At 35.2% G+C, this 17,388-nt stretch overlaps 1 protein-coding gene across 1 annotated transcript; it reads left to right on the top strand.

The window, feature by feature from the left end:
* The first annotated feature begins 1,080 nt into the window (after positions 1-1,080).
* Positions 1,081-15,803, top strand: LOC122478677 (integrin binding sialoprotein). Its single transcript, XM_043572216.1, has 7 exons — positions 1,081-1,283; positions 3,862-3,929; positions 4,011-4,061; positions 4,157-4,234; positions 8,575-8,640; positions 13,978-14,148; positions 14,745-15,803. The coding sequence occupies exons 2-7, from the start codon at positions 3,876-3,878 to the stop codon at positions 15,279-15,281; spliced, it is 957 nt and encodes a 318-aa protein (XP_043428151.1). The 5' UTR covers positions 1,081-1,283; positions 3,862-3,875; the 3' UTR covers positions 15,282-15,803.
* The last annotated feature ends 1,585 nt before the right edge of the window (positions 15,804-17,388 follow it).

Here is a 17,388-nt window from a genome sequence, read left to right as displayed (position 1 = left end):
AACCCTTTGATATTTTCTTTTCCACAGTGGAATCCATATTCCTTAGTGCAACCTAGAGTCCCCTCCATCATCTGGTCTTTGTCTATTCAACCACCCTCATCTTCATGACTTCTACTCACTATATTCCAGTTTATTGAATCACTGAAGCCCTCTGAATGTGCCAACAAGGATCTATAGTGATTAAAAGTAGACTCTAGAAATAGAATTGACTTTGATCTCTATATTCCCCCATTTTCTAGCCATGCAACCCAGGACATACCATCTCTGTGCCTCACTTACCTCACTCGTAGAATGGGATAATCTAACTGAATTATTTTCTGTATGTGTGAGGGATGACTGAAATAGCACAGAAATAGCATGAGAGCACTCAGTAAATATTAGACAGTTTTGGTGTAATTATGTTCATTCATTTCTGTATCCTTTAAATCTTTTCCTAAGAATGCTTTCCTTTTCTTTATTGATAACCTCTCCCTTATTGATAACCTAGCAAATTCCTATTCTGATCTCTAAATCTTGTAGATATTTTCATTGTTGTGTTTTACAGCTATAAGTCTGTCTCTCTATGAAACTGTGTAAATTTTAGACAGGGACCAGATCTTTTTTATATTTGGCTCTTCATGTCCTAGAACACTGGCTCTCCACTGTCCTGGTTCAGTGGAAAGCTCAATAATTCAAGGTTTGGTAAACTGAACAAAATTTATGGGTTTGTTTTTAATTATATCAATTTTAATTTATGAGTCAAACATATTTTAGAAAAAATATATTGATATTAAAATATTAACTGTTCATCAGCTCCTTCACTTTATTATTTGATTTTTTTACTAAATTAATAATACAGGATTGTATCTGATGACAATAAGTTTCCTTTCCTTTCAACATACTGAAAACTTGTATGATTATAAAATTTTTAAATGGTTAAATCTTTTGCTGTTTATTTTAATTCATATCTAGTGTATTATTATATATATTCAGAACTCAAACTATTCATCTTCATCTTAACCTTCAATTAAATTCCACAATGCAAACCTCTTGGCACTAGAACCACATTTCATGTTTATTTAACTGAGCCCGTGTCTTGAAAAAGTGTTGAAGTTTGGGGGTTTTCTGGTGAGAATCCACATTCTGACATCACTTGCCCCTGACAGTGATTGGCTGTTAGAAGGCAAGGAAGAGTTTATAGCCAGTCACAGTAAGCAAATGAGTGAGTGAGAGAGCAGAGGAAATATTCAATCTGTGTCACTCACTCCTGTGAGCCTGTCTCCTCACTCCAGAACTGCAAAAGGGTAAGATTTAATATGACAACTTCATTTTCTTAAAATCGAACACTCCACATTTTAGATCTCTGGACGTGGCTTTGAATTTTTTTATTTAAATGCTGATGCTACTGCATTGTATAGAAGGTAATTTGTATGTAATTTAACACTGGCTTCTCATTAAACTAGTACCTCAGATTTTAGATTCTTTCCAAAAGGTTAAATTTATTAACCTATGCATGTAAATAAGTTTTTAATATTGTGCACGTAAACTATAAAACTACTTTCTATCTCTCCATCTCACAAATAACTGTTTCCTCGTTCTGATGTATTCAAGATAAGCTGACTGAAATACTATTTTTTACTTCTAAATCTGCCTCAATGTAGGCAGACTTCTCCATAAATTATGCCTAATCTATACTTCAATTACATACAATATCTTTTCAATATGTTATATATCTGGTTTCCAAGTGTTAATATCCCGTATCTCTAAAATCAGTATGGAAAAATACATCACACTAGAGAAATAAATAATGCTGGTAGTTTATCATACTTTTCCCAATGAAAACTTATAATTAGATTTTCAAAACTATCCTTTAAGAATGTTTGAATTGTTGTCTGGGTTAGTAGTGGTCACTATAGACGTCTTTGTTTTTTATGAATCATAAAGTAAATAAAATGAAATTTATGTAGGCAGCCAATTGCTGCCTACATGAGTCACTTGGTTCTTTTTATACTATTCCTACTATGTTTTCATCTAGTTGTTTTTATGCTTTGTTATGAGAAATTTATGTAATCAAAACCCTGTATACAATTATATATTACTTAAGTTTTAAGTTCTTTACGACATTATAAATATTCCAACTCTTTTCATAAAGCTACAGAGTAATAATCTTCCCACTTGCCGGTGAGTCTGACCATGGGTGACAAAAGTTCGAAGTATTACTTAAGCACCCCAATAGCAATAAAAACATCTTATACAGATAGGCCCCCTTTGGGGCAAAGCCTCTTTATCATGGTGTGGTCACTAAGAATTTTACTAAAATTAGACAGAACTATGAGGAAGTATATAGGCATCAAAATCAGAAGACCCAGTCTGCCACAAATCGAGTGTGACTTAGGACCCAAGACACCTTCTTCAAGTTAAGTCTTATTCTGTGTAATGTTTTAGTGTCAGATACTCAGTAAGGATGCCATAAATTCTGGCTAATGACAAAATGCAAAATCAAACTTCAGAATACAGAATACATGGATTTCATACATTTTAAATATTACTTTTCCAAAAGTGTTTATGGGGAAATTGCCACCACCATTACATATTGCTTCTAAAATGTTGCCAAAGCTGTCACTCTCACTTAAGCACTCTCAGTTAAATGTATATGTCAGTGCAAGTGGATGGGTATTAGTAGACTTTCAGCTAAGTTTATTCAACCTCTATTAAAGTAGGATTTTATCAAATAGAATAAAACTAAAGTAGGATATGATTTCACTATCCCTCTCTTTTTACTTATGAGGAATCTATGTAGAAGTGAGATCTCTGTATGACCCAGGACTGTTTGGGAACTATTCCCATTCTGAGAGTTGCATTTCAGAATCAATCCTTCCATAGCATTGACGTCTCCATGATGTCTATTGCCCTGACCCTGAAGAGCCCTTGATCCATCCTGTGATAGTCTCATGCACTAGTGATGGAAAGCTTAAATGGAGCTGGAGAACAACCTAATTTGAGGAAATTTTCCCCTGATATCCCAAGGTGAACGTCTGATGAGCTCTTCCCATAGAATCACTCTTAGACATGGCTGTTTGGTGCTACATGCTATGAGAATAGTATTTCACATATTATGGATTTCATACACTGAAAAAAAAAGAAAGTTTTTTTCTCTATGGTAACCACAGGAAAACAGTTCCTATTTCTCATGTTAAAAAAAAAACTCATAGTTCAAAATCCGTTGTACAATCACTGATGTAAAAGCAATCATATAAATGTATTCAATTTTTACTTAGTTTTTAATTATAAACAAAACAGATCATATACTAACAATTCAATTCCTTAGCTGACATTCCTATGTCAATGATATTAGGAAGCCTCTTTGCTCAACGTGAAGTACACTAAGCATTCAAGCCCCTTACAGTAATGAAATGGTCTGCCACTGACAAATCACAGCAGATAGGTTAAAATCAAATATGGAGGGCTCCTAGGTGCCTCTGTCAGTTAAGAAAGAATCTGACTCTTGATATCAGTTCAGGTCATGATCTCACAGTCATGAGACTGAGCCCCCATGTCCCATGAGCTGGGCATTCTCTCTCTCCCTCTCTCTCTGCCCCTCCCCTACTCCTTCTCTCTCTCTCAAAAGAAATAAAATTAAAAATAAATAGATAGGTAGATAGATAGATAAAACCAAATATGGAATTCAAGATTAAACAAAGTCAGTTTTCTACCACTTAAAAACAAAGAGGAACAATTTTGAAATAAAACCCAGAAATTTGGTCTTAGTCAAAACTGTAACTGGACACAAAAACCAATTAAATAGTTCTTCTAGTATGAGTAAAAAAAAAGTTATACTCTTAGTTTTAATATATATTAACTTTACCACTTCATTAATTCCAGAAGCATTCACCAAAATGAAGACTGCTTTAATTTTGCTCAGCATTTTGGGAATGGCCTGTGCTTTCTCAGTAAGTTCTGTATTAAAAACCTATAGTTATTTCCATTTTTGTCTTTTCATGTATGTAATGATTAAATGTTCTTTTAAACAGATGAAAAATTTGCATCGAAGAGCCAAATTAGAGGATTCTGAAGAAAATGGGGTAATTAATTTTAGCATACTTTCTTGGTCTGACTATACTTACTCTAGATTTATTGCATATTAAACATGAATATATTATTTATTCTGTTTATGCAGGTCTTTAAGTACAGGCCACGATATTACCTTTACAAGAATGCCTACTTTTATCCTCCTCTAAAACGATTTCCAGTTCAGGTAAGTATAAAAATTAATTTTCTTTCTCACCCATTATAATTTAAAGGTAATCAAATTTAACTACAAAATGCCAAAATTCAACTCTCACTAAAATTCAGCCAGAAAGACTTACTACAAAAAGTTTGTTTTTAATACAAAACAACTTATTCCTAAGTTCTCTTTTAAAGCAGAGATATACACACAGAGAATAAAACCCTTTGGGCCCAGTCTAGAATGATATAATAAAAGCAAATACCTTGGTACATAGAGTTCAGGTATTTTGGCTAACACTGACAAAATGGACAACTTTACCGGTTGTTGACAATTAAGACAGTGATAAGGCCACTAACTGTCATACTATAGTTGAGTCAATACTGTCATACAGCTGTTTTAGACCTAATAATTTAGAGTCCTTTAATTGGTAAGGAAAAAATTGACTTCATAAACAGCAGAGACAATTTAAAATAACATTCGTGATTGCTGAGGATTTCTGAACCTCTGACCTGTGTTGGTCACTAGAGCAGTATGTCAAGTATTGAAGCTTAGCTATAATGGAAGCATGGTTCAAAAACTGCAGAGGAAAGAGAGAAATTCATGAAGTAAACTAAAAGCTTATGAGAAAAACATCCTTAAAACTTGTAAACAAAAAGGAAAATAACAAATACTAAAAATAAGAATTTCTCTTTTTATGGGTTACCGGCGAAGAAGGCCTTTGAAAACTGGAGGGTGTGGTATTGATTTAAAATATTTGACAAACCAGAATTGTGCTATTTTTATTACTATACAGTTTGGGTTCAGGGCACCAATTATGCACATCTGACCCAGGATTCCTGGGACACTAAGAGCAGTCAAGATGCTGAAAATGATGCCTCAGCACAGTGGCTTGGCAGAGCATCCTACCATATGTTGGGCTAACCCATTTCCAAATCATACAATGATAGGAAATGATAATCTTAAAGTATTTATAGCACCACAATAATTATGGAATGTGTGTGGCCACAGAAATATGAGCAAAGATGATACAAGAGTTGTGGGTTTTCAGAACTGTCTTCCATTCTTTGGTATACCTCAGGCCCACAAATAAACACTGCTCATTTAAATGTGTGCTTCATTCTCTTTTTTAAACTCAATGGAAATGGTAATAAATTTAAATTTCTGAATAGCTCCTCAATTTTTCTAAAATATCAAATACTTAAGAGATATTCCCAACTATCAATTTTTGTAGAAATATAAATGTGACCCAATTAAAATATCTATAGCGAAAAGATATTAGGAGAGGTTATATTTTTCATTCCTGACAAATTCAAAGTTCAAAGATCTTTAGGTAGATCTTTAATATAAAAAATTTAGAGAAATTATATACAGATAAATTCATCTCAAATAATGTAGAATTTGTAAAATAGTTGTATTTAAAAAGTATCCAATAGGGCGCCTGGGTGGCGCAGTCGGTTAAGCGTCCGATTTCAGCCAGGTCACGATCTCACGGTCCGTGAGTTCGAGCCCCGCGTCAGGCTCTGGGCTGATGGCTCAGAGCCTGGAGCCTGTTTCCGATTCTGTGTCTCCCTCTCTCTCTGCTCCTCCCCCGTTCATGCTCTGTCTCTCTCTGTCCCAAAAATAAACGTTGAAAAAAAAAAAAAAGTATCCAATAAAATGTATGCCCTAATCCATCAGTCTGACCTAGTATTTATGATCTATTCTCCTACTTTGCAAAGTTTGATTCCCAGAGTTTTCTCCCTTACATGTCTACTTATATATTTTCCATAGCTCTATATTATTTATTCTCTTAAGTCCATCAAGTATTTGGTGCCCAGATTGTCATCACAAAATGCATTGGCTGTACCGGCTTTGAAATTAATGTTTTAATCAAACAAATATGTGTTTATATATAATCGTTTCTAAAATACCAACTTCCATAAAATATGTCATATTAATTTCAAAGCTGTCAACAATCTACCCATTGCTTATCTATCTGCTTAGCTATAGAGATGGAAGTATAAATAAGCTTAATACCCTAAGCATTTTTTTTTTTAAATTTATTTTTGGGACAGAGAGAGACAGAACATGAACGGGGGAGGGGCAGAGAGAGAGGGAGACACAGAATCGGAAACAGGCTCCAGGCTCCGAGCCATCAGCCCAGAGCCTGACGCGGGGCTCGAACTCACGGACCGCGAGATCGTGACCTGGCTGAAGTTGGACGCTTAACCGACTGCGCCACCCAGGCGCCCCCCTAAGCATTTTTAATTGAGGAAACTGTTTCTTTCAGGATTCAAATATTATTTGAATTGTGTGTGAATTCTTAGAGGGCAGAAACTTTATATTTCTTTTATTGGACTTAGCTATCACAGTGCTTGACACAGGGAGACTGCCTATGTTTCCAACTTCATCTCTTACTATCATCCTCATTCTCAAAACAATGTCTGAAATGTAATTTGGGGATTGAATAAATGGGAGTGATAGAAGCTGAAAGGAGTAATGGTAAAATATACATACATACATATATGTGTCATATATATATTTGACTTCCAGAAGAATATGACTTAGTTACAAACTGGAAATAAAGCATAAATGAAAGAAAGGAAAAAAGAAAATGCCAAGGTTTCAGGGGATTTCATGAAGTTTTAAAATTGTTCTCACTGCAGACACTAACTGAAGAGTGAGTGGTTGGGATAGCAAGAAGGCTAGAGGTGAGGAAACCTATAAAAAGATTCAAACACTCCCACTGAGACAAAATACATTGCAGAAATATGCTGCCCTCTCTATTAACTAACAAACAGAAATAGTTTACATGTGATATTATGTTTTGTTCACCCTCTGGGCTAGGAAAGCACAACCCTTAAGGTCATGGTAGTGGAAGAGCAGATGTAATTATTCTCTTTTCCACCCAAGGTTAGTTATTCTTGGCTCAAGAGGACAAATAATTCTCTTTTCTTGGGTGGATGGCATGGCCACGTGAAGAATGAGCCATACAGGGACAGCCCTGAGCAGGACTGACACACGAGTGCTTCCTCATATCTGATCCCTAATCCTGAGGTTCTTCTGCAGCTCTGTTTTCTAAGACCCACAGTGCTTAATTGGGTCATCAGAATCAAAACTAAGATTTTCAGGGAAGATAATGACAGAATCCTGGGGCACCTGGGTGGCTCAGTCGGTTAAGTCTCAGGTCATGATCTCACAGTTCGTGGGTTCAAGCCCTGCGTTGGGTTCTGTGCTGACAGGTCAGAGCCTGGAGCCTGCTTTGGATTCTGTGTCTCCCTCTCTCCCTTCCCCTCGCCCACTCACGCTCTGACTCTCTCTCAAAACTAAATAAACATTAAAAATTTTTTTTTTAATGACAGAATCTTAAGTTGGGTATCCATTTATCTACCTGGTGCCATTAGGGGTAGTTGCAGAAAAAGAGGGAAAATTCAATTTATCATTGGAAGATAAAAAGTCTCCTCTGTTTTAAAGTCTCGGTAAGAGATGTTTAGGTTTATATTTCCTCTTAAAAAGTAGCAAAGCTCATTAACTTATAATTATATTTTTATATACAGACTCCTTGGTTTAAAATGTTCTCATTCAATATTGAGCACTTTAGAGGCACGGCACTCTGTAATTTTCCTAAATGAAGTGAATTAATTTTGCTCTTATATAATTTTTACCTCATATATATAAAATCTCATTTATATATAGAGGGAGGCTTATTTTATGGATTAGTTTTAATTAGACTGAAAGATACTAAAAATTATATGCAAATTTAATTTCAAGTCAAATTCTAATTAAAATTTATCAGGAGAGCTCATTATTTAAGAGAATCATTCAGTAACAACTTTTATTTCATAACAACCCTAATCATCATTTCATTTATATTTTATAAAGGAAATAAAACAATGTGATCTGTGTGTTAAATTCATTTGCCTCAAACTGTTGGAGAAATCAAAACAGCTCTGGGCTTGATTCCTTCTCTGTAAAATAAATTGAATCAGATAATCATCTTGTCCTTGCAGACATAGGCAATTCCATGATTCATTGTTCTAGTTTTTATATACAAAATGTTTTAACATATTTCCTATGCTTTTGGGGGTTGAAATGCCTACCTCATTTCATATCTTGATCATTATAAAGCACCTGTTTCTCTCCAACCTCATTTTATATATTCCCAATCTCTTCATATCTTTTTCTCAGATTCACATGAGAACTAAATTCACATGAGAAATAAATCAAGATGGCAATACTAATTAGTTTGAGTAAATATTTGTGAATATTTTACTTTAATTCAATCAGCAGGAAATCTCCTTTTGTGTTGAATGTATGTGTACCTATATATGTACCCATATATTCATATATGTATGAATTCATATATATATACATATTTTTTTTTTTAGAGCAGTAGTGACTCATCTGAAGAAAACGGAGACGGTGACAGTTCAGAAGAGGAGGAAGAAGAAGAGGTAAGGAATTTCTGCAGGATTTTTCAAAACAAACCAGGCAGCATGAAAACAAATAGGAAACTAGTCTACTGTAGTCTGGACTTAGCAAACAAGCCATTGCCAGTTTACCAACTACCCACAGTCTTCTATTTTGGACAAGGAGAATATTATTTAAATTAGAATAAACTAAAATGACCTGTTTAAAATGCTACTGCATTTGGCGTTCAAGTTACCTATAAGTGGTGCATAAAAACAAAAATGTCTCCATTATAAGTTGGAAGAAATGTACATTCTGATAAAAAGAAAAGGGAGTATCATTTATATTTAGGTGGATAATGCAGGATAGTAAAAGACAAGTACCTAATCTCAGTGCAATACTTGTTTTAAGGACTGAACTTAAGCTCAACTTACTAAGTGGGTATATATGAAGAGCTAATCTTATATCCTCTACAATATTATTATGATTCATCTGTTTTTCTTGACCCACCAAGTAGGGTTATTCTTTTAAATGGGAATTTCATATGTCATTTTGTCTAAAAATAAAACTTATGGTCTTACATAAAGGCAAATACTCAAGATGTATAAGTACATATAGTACTACATATTCTATACGTAGTCCTCCATAGGACCTCAAATTAGTGTAGTTCACAGCTAAAATTCATCTGTATACCTTGGAAATTGTGCTAACCTGTTTATAACTGACACTCTTGCTCAAGAAAACGTACTAATTAGGTACATTTTCCTGGATAGTCAATTATAGCTATCCACTGCTTTGGGGACCTTCTAAATTCAGGTATTCTTAAGTGCTATTTATGAAGGGGCAATGACAGTCAAAAATGGATCATGGATAAACATCTGCTATCTTGAAAACAAAATGGTATGGGAACTTTAAAAGTGACAAATAATTAGTTTGATTTTATTTTTTTAACCATAAAAGTATCATCTCCAGTACTATAATTTACCCTAATAGCTTAAGGGAAGACCTTACAAGAATACCAAGCCAGTACCAGGAAAAATGCCACCTACTAAATCCCACAAAATTTTGCCAGGAGTTCCATATAGTAATCTTACACAAGAACTAAGCTGGGGTAATCTATTTAACTACAGCTCTTTGCTGTACGGTGATCACAAAATTGCTTTGCCAGGTAGATTTCCCAATTAGACTGCATACCTTTTGGCAATGGTTCTTCATTTGTTATGATGGAGGTTGAGGATAGAGGACAGTAAGGTTTAAAAACTATGATGAAATCACACATGCTCAAAATTTTGTCAACAATCTCTGAACATTTACTATCCTCCCAAAACTTACCTGCAAACTCCTAATGACCCAGAGGGCAAGAGACCATAGGTTTCATATCCAGTTTGGGGAAAAACAGACTGTATCCTCCTTATAGCTCCTCACACTGCTTAGCACAGTTTCTTCTACGATATATGGTGCCCAAAAAATATTTGTGGTTTAGTTTTGAAAACTTCAGAGGAATAAATACTCCAAACATCATTCATTAAAAGTGATCATAGAAAAGCAGATACATAAATCTGAAGGCTTCTATCATGAAGAGATTCTAGAACTTCCTTTTTCCCCATTTCTTCCCTAAAATTTCATTGGCAATTCAGGTTAAATACATAGTTTCCAGGAATGGTATTCACATTAGAGGGTGCTTAGGCATATTTTCTATTTGATGATGATCACAGTTTTTTTTTCCATTTCTAAACTATTCAGCCTCACTTTAAAAAAAAACTTTATAAAAATATAATATATACAACACAATTATCATATGTATACAGATCGTTGAAATTTCAGAAATTGAACAGTTTCAAAAAGCACCCATATCAAAAAGCAGCATATGCTCTGTGTTCCATTTTACTCATTAACCAAACCCACCAAAAGCAACTGTTATTTTGAATCCTAACAGTTTTCACCCATTTTTGCATATTATAAAAATGGAATCATATATCATATACTCTTTTTTTGCGTGGCGTCTTCTACTCCCAACTTCAAAAGTTAATCCATATCGTTCTACAGCTCTAAGTCATTCATTCTCATTGTGAGTATCTTATGAAGTGAATATACCACAAAGTATTATGCTTTTGTTGATGGGCCTTTGGGGCAGTTTCCAAGTTTGGGCTATACCAAAGAGATCTGCTATGAACATTCTAGTACTCCTTCTGGTGAACACATGCATTTATTTCTGGAGGCCAAAAGGTATGCATATGTTCAGCCTAAGTAGATGTAACCAAAGCAAATGCACTGTGATCTCCCTCTATTAGTATATCAGTTACTCCACGTTCTCACCAACAGTTGTCTTTCAGCCATTTTAGCCAGTCTAGTGGGTTAATAACAGTTTTAAAACATTAATACTAATTTTTCTATTCAAAAAGATATTTGAAGCTTAATACCCATCAACAGACTGACCTGTTTTCCTTCTTAATTCACTGCAACAGCATATCCTTAAAGAAAGTATCTATCACGGGAATCTACCCCCAAAACCAAGAGCACACTGTACACACTGTATATTAGCCAATTTGACAATAAATTATATTTAAAAAAAAAAAAAAGAAAGTATCTAGAAAAGAAAGGGCATTGTAGGAGAAAATGTAGAACTTCATGATTTGAGAGTCTGAATCTTTACTCATGACCTTGCCACTAGTGAACCACCATCTATTTGACCTCATGTGAGTCATTTATCTCATTGGACCTCAGGTTTTTCACGTGTAAAAAGATGGTACAGGACCCAAATTATATGTTCTACTCTAAGAATCTTTCCTCTTCCTGCCCTGAAAGATTTAGTCTGTTGAAATAAAGCATAAACATGAATAAATAAACAGTATGGTGTTTGTGGGATATTTGACACAATTGGCTTAAAGACTGTTTAGGGGTGGACTCTAGTAGCCCCAAGAGTTTACTGAAACATCGGAATTTACAAATTTGATGAAACGAATACATTCTTCTTTAGCCACTCTGTTTTAGTAATAAGGCAAGCTAAACCTGGGTTGTGTTTATTTTTTTTTCTTTATATAAACGTTTTTTTCTTCTACCACTTTGTTTTAAAATCTGTGCATTATCTTTTTTTAAGTGTTTATTTAAATTCCAATTAGTTAATATACAGAGTAATATCAGTTTCAGGTATATAATATACTGATTCAATACTTCCATACAACACCAGATGCTCATTACAAGTGCACTCCTTAATCTCAGTCACCTATATAACCCATCCCCTCACCAATCTCTCCTCTGGTAATCATCAGTTTCTTCTCTATGGTTAAGAGTCTGTTTCTTGGGTTGCCTCTCTCTCTTTTTTTCCCCCTGTGCTGGTTTGTTTCTGAAATTCAACATATGAGTGAAATCATATGATATTTGTCTTTCTCTGACTGACTTATTTCAGTTGGCATAATACTCTCTGGCTCCATTCATATTATTGCAAATGGCAAGATTTGATTCTTTTTCATAGCTGAGTGTGTGTGTGTGTGTGTGTGCGCGCGCGCACATCACATATTCTTTATCCATGTTTTAAAGTCTTAAAACTTATCTTAATGTCATCATCTAAAGAGATTAGATACACTGAAATGAATTCAATCTTCCAGTACTTATTTAAAGTAAATAAACTCTCGGGGCGCCTGGGTGGCGCAGTCGGTTAAGCGTCCGACTTCAGCCAGGTCACGATCTCGCGGTCCGTGAGTTCGAGCCCCGCGTCAGGCTCTGGGCTGATGGCTCGGAGCCTGGAGCCTGTTTCCGATTCTGTGTCTCCCTCTCTCTCTGCCCCTCCCCCGTTCATGTTCTGTCTCTCTCTGTCCCAAAAATAAATAAACGTTGAAAAAAAAAATTAAAGTAAATAAACTCTCTGTATGAATTCCTGACTTTTTTTAATGTTAATTATTTTTGAGAGAGAGAGAAAGAGAGAGAGAGAGAGAGAGAGAGAGAGAGAGAGAGAGAGAATCCAAAGTAGGCTCCAGGCTCTGAGCTGTCAGCACAGAGCCTGTGTGCGGCTCGAACCCACGAACTGTGAGATCATGACCTGAGCTGAAGTTGGATGCTTAACTGACTGAGCCACCCAGGCTCCCCTGAATCCCTGACTTTTAATATTAGCTATGAATCACATCGGGAGATTAACTCAATTAACAAATAACTGCCTAACAACATAAAGGCAAAGAATAAAATGTTCAATAAGGTTATATAGTAAGATTAGTAAGATTATAATAAACATTCATTTGAGGAGTGTTAATTTTTTTAAAAAATCATGCAATAACATAACCACTAAAAATTTCTTGGAGTGTTTAGTTTCTTCACTGTACAGAAAAATTGATTGTGTGTCAAATGTCTAAAATCTTCTGAATACTGCATACAACACAAAATTGGCTTATATACTGCCAGATAAATTCTGAATTAAATATGGTTCTTTTCTCTAAATACACTTGAAAGCAAATGAAATATATTCGCTTCTTTTTGGTAGTCAATAAGAAATGCAATCAATTTGTTTGAAGATGGGGATTTCCATAAAAATTCCTTTCTGAAAAAATATCCTAGGTGTAGTGTGAACAATTCACATAAATCCTCTTCCTCAACAAAAACATCATAGTGCATTAGAAAGGGCTGGGTTTTTTTGGTTTTTTATTAGAAAGATACAGCTTCTTCATGCATAAGACCTTAAGCAAGTTATTTAGCTTTTCTGAGCTCACTTTCCCTTTCCAATTTTTTTTAATGTTTGTTTATTATTGAGAGACAGAGAGAGACAGAACGTGAGCAGGGGAGGGGCAGAGAGAGAGGGAGACACAGAATCTGAAGCAGGCTCCAGACTCTGAGCTGTCAGCACAGAGCCCGACGTGGGGCTCAAACTCACAAACTGTGAGATCGTGACCTAAGCCAAAGTTGGACACTTAACTGACTGAGCCACCCAGGCGTCCCTCACTTTCCCTTTCTAAAGAGAACAATAATCCTACCTTACAAGGCTGCTATAAGGAATAACAGGTATAAGTTCTCAGCTTATTTGTCAGCAAATGTAAGCATTTATTTACTACCATGTTATAATAGTATTGGTAAGACTTTAAGAGCCTAAAGCCTGTAGAATAAAATACCATGTAGTCAGATATGCTGAAATTATTACACAAAAACATTTTTGAATTGATAAAATAGAATACAGAAATATCTAAAACAGACTATAGTGAGGTAAGTAGAATGAAATAACTCTGAGTTGAGTTCTAAGAAGTGAGAAGTGCAAATGTCATAAGAGGAAGCAGAATTGTTAACATTAGGTGATGAGCTGGCTGAGGAATATATTTTTCTCAGTAATGGCTCATGACTCCAGTAAATTTTGAGTTTTCTTCCAACTAACTAACTTTTCTTGCTCTGGATATTTTTACCAGGAAGCTTCAAATGAAGAAGAAAACAATGAAGAGAATGCAAATTCTGATGAAAATGAAGATGAAGAATCTGAGGCTGAGAACACCACCCTTTCTGCTACACCTGGCTATGGAGAGGAGACCACACCTGGAACAGGGAACATAGGTTTAGCTGCAATCCAACTTCCCAAAAAGGTAATAATTTCTCAAAATGTTAAATATGATTTCATTTCTTTACTGAAATCTAAGGTTAGCTTGACACTATACACAGGTGTTCTACATTACCTTCATTAACTCATTGAAAAAGCAAGAGCAGGTTCAATTTCCCTGTTTACAAGTAAGGAAATATCTTTTCCCAGGCAAATTCTCTTCCCATGTTATTACACTGACTTTCCACATTATAACAGAAGACTAAGGGCAAGCATCTTGGCAATGGATAAAAGGTCCTGAAAGATGCCACTGCATTTCAGGGAAGAGGATTCCAAGACAGACAAAGTGAATAGCAAAGCTATGGGAAGCATCTCCCACAAGGAAAGCTTATTTATCAAGTACATTTTCTCTATCAAAACCCAATGACGAAAGTACTAATTCTGAATTTCTAAAACACCCATCAAAGGTACTAGTTCTGAATTTTTAAAATACTCACCAATTCTTTTGTAAGTTAAACTGGCTTCAATTCAAAAATACATCTGAAACAAGGCTGTAGGTACAGCCTGTGTTGGATGAAATAATGGTCTTAAGTTTTTATATTTTCACACCAAATCTGGATCCTTTTAAACTTTTCCTTATAGGCTGGGGATATAAAAAAGGCTACAAAAGAGGAGGAAAGTGATGAAGAAGAAGAGGAAGATGAAGAAAATGAAGAAACTGAAAAAGTGGATGAAAATGAACAAGGCATAAACAGCACCAGCACCAACAGCACAGAGGTAGAAAATGGCAATGGCAGCAGTGATGGAAACACTGGAGAAGAAGGTGAAGAAGAAAGTGTCACTGAAGTCAATGCAGAAGGAACCACAATGGCTGGAAGGCAGGACAATGGTGGCTCCACGACTACAACCTCTCCAAATGGTGGATTTCAACCTACAACCCCACCACCAGAGCTCTATGGGACCACCATCCGACCATCTAGGGAAGCCACCACCACTGGATATGAGGAAGAGTATGAACAAACAGGCACCAATGAATATGACAATGGATATGAAGTCTATGAAAACGAGAATGGAGAACCTCGTGGCGATAATTACCGAGCCTATGAGGATGAGTACAGCTACTATAAAGGGCGCAGCTACGACAGCTATGATGGTCAAGATTACTACTACCACCAGTGAAAGTCCAGCCTTGGATGAATTCATTCATTCTGGCATTTTGTGTGGCTACCATTTTCAAAGTTCAACTCAGGAAGGTGCAATACAACAAATGTGCATATTATAATGTGGAATGGTGCTACTGTGCCAAAGTAATTTTCAGTAATTGCTTCTGCGAGTAATGGGCTTCTTGTTGCTTTTCCCTGGTATGTTATTGAAGGGTTATTATAAATGAGGGCCATTTATCAAGTGGTAAACCAATCGATGAGATTGAGTTCAATTAAATGTTTGGAGGTTGTAGTTCTATAAATATTTTTAACATATTTGCACTATTAATTGCTAAAACATACTTTTCATGCAAGAAGTGCTTCTATGTATTGGCATTAATGACACTATAAACAAAATATGTAGTTCTTTAATCACACTGCCTATCCAACTCTGTATATTGTGTTTAATTATCATCTTCATGTATTTTTATGTGACCTTTATGTATATTCTACCTATGGGTTTTATCATAAATAAAAAATGCAATCTTCCATATCATAATTACAGAAAAAATGAGAGATTCAGAACTGAAAAATATGAGACCAGTGGGGAATAACTGAGCTAAAGGATAAAAGCTTATTTCTACTATACTTTAAAACTCAGAAGAACTAGAAGTATTCTATCATGGATAAATCAACATAACTAATATTCTGACATGCTTGCGGGCATGGTCAACCATACACATCAGGAGAAGAAATGGCTTTTATTAGAGTTACCAGATTTAACAAAAATATAGGGTGCCTGGTTAAATTTGAATTTCAGATAACAATGAAAAACTCCTTAGTAGAAGTAAGTATGCTTCGTGCACGATTTGACCTCTGTGAACTATTTGGGACATATTTATACTAAATAAATCATTATTTATCTAAAATTCAAATTTAATGGAATATCCTATTTAGTATCTGGCAACCCTACTCCTATTTGATTTAGGTTTTAAATGGGGTAGGGAATGGATGCAGTAGAAACTCTCTCTCTCTCTCTCTCTCTCTCTCTCTCTCTCTCTCACACACACACACACACACACACACACACACATATGCACACATCCACATACAAACACATACACACACACACACCAAAGAGAGCTGGTATGCAAAGCCTTAACTACAATTCATACTTTAAACCTGAAAGCAAATATACTGAAGACAAGTTGATAATGGTAAGGAGTAAGAATACAAACATCATTCATCTTTTTATTTATTCACTTATAAGATGCACTGAACACCTGTTATTGGACCAGATAATGTTTAGACATTGGGCATATGGAAATGAAGAATCCAGTCCTCAAAGTGACTTTAGTCTGATAGCTAACAGTTATAAGGCATTACATGCATCAAATAATTGTCTCTTTTTTATTTAAAAAAATTTTTTTAATGTTTATTTATTTTTTGAGAGAGAGACAGAGCATGAGCAGAGGAGGGGCAGAGAGAGAGGGAGACACAGAATCTGAAGCAGACACAGAATCTGAAGCAGGTTCCAGGCTCTGAGCTGTCAGCACAGAGCCCAATGCAGGGCTCGAACTCATGAACTGCAAGATCATGACCTGAGGCAAAGATGAACACTTAACCAACTGAGCCACCCAGGTGCTCCTCCTAACTCTTTATTTTGAAAAATTCTAAGCCTTTAGAAAAATTGGAAAGCTAATACATGAACAGCCTTATTATAACTTTCACCTAGATTAATCAATGGTTAAAACATTTTGCTATATTTACATTAGCTCTTTCTATTTCTGTGTGCCTTTCTTCATTATACAAACTTCTCTGCCAAACCATTAAAGGGTTTAACATCATGATGCTTCACTCCTACATACTTCAGCATTTAGTATAAAAATAAGAAATTCTCCTAGACAGCCACAATACCATTCTCATTCTCAGGAAACTAAACACTGCTATGAGAGCATTTTGTAATATACAGACCATATTCAAATTTTCCCAATTATTTTAATAATATCATTGATTATTAACTCAGTTAATCCTCACAAAACTCTATCAGGTAGGTATGTTTGTTCTCCCCCATTTTATTGATGAAGGAACTGAGGCACAAAGAGAGACACAGAAACAGCTTGCACAAGGTCACAAGTCACAAA

The sequence above is a fragment of the Prionailurus bengalensis genome, chromosome B1 (assembly GCF_016509475.1).
Source record: "Prionailurus bengalensis isolate Pbe53 chromosome B1, Fcat_Pben_1.1_paternal_pri, whole genome shotgun sequence".
NCBI lineage: Eukaryota > Metazoa > Chordata > Mammalia > Carnivora > Felidae > Prionailurus > Prionailurus bengalensis.
This window is presented reverse-complemented; position numbering and strand designations above follow the sequence as displayed.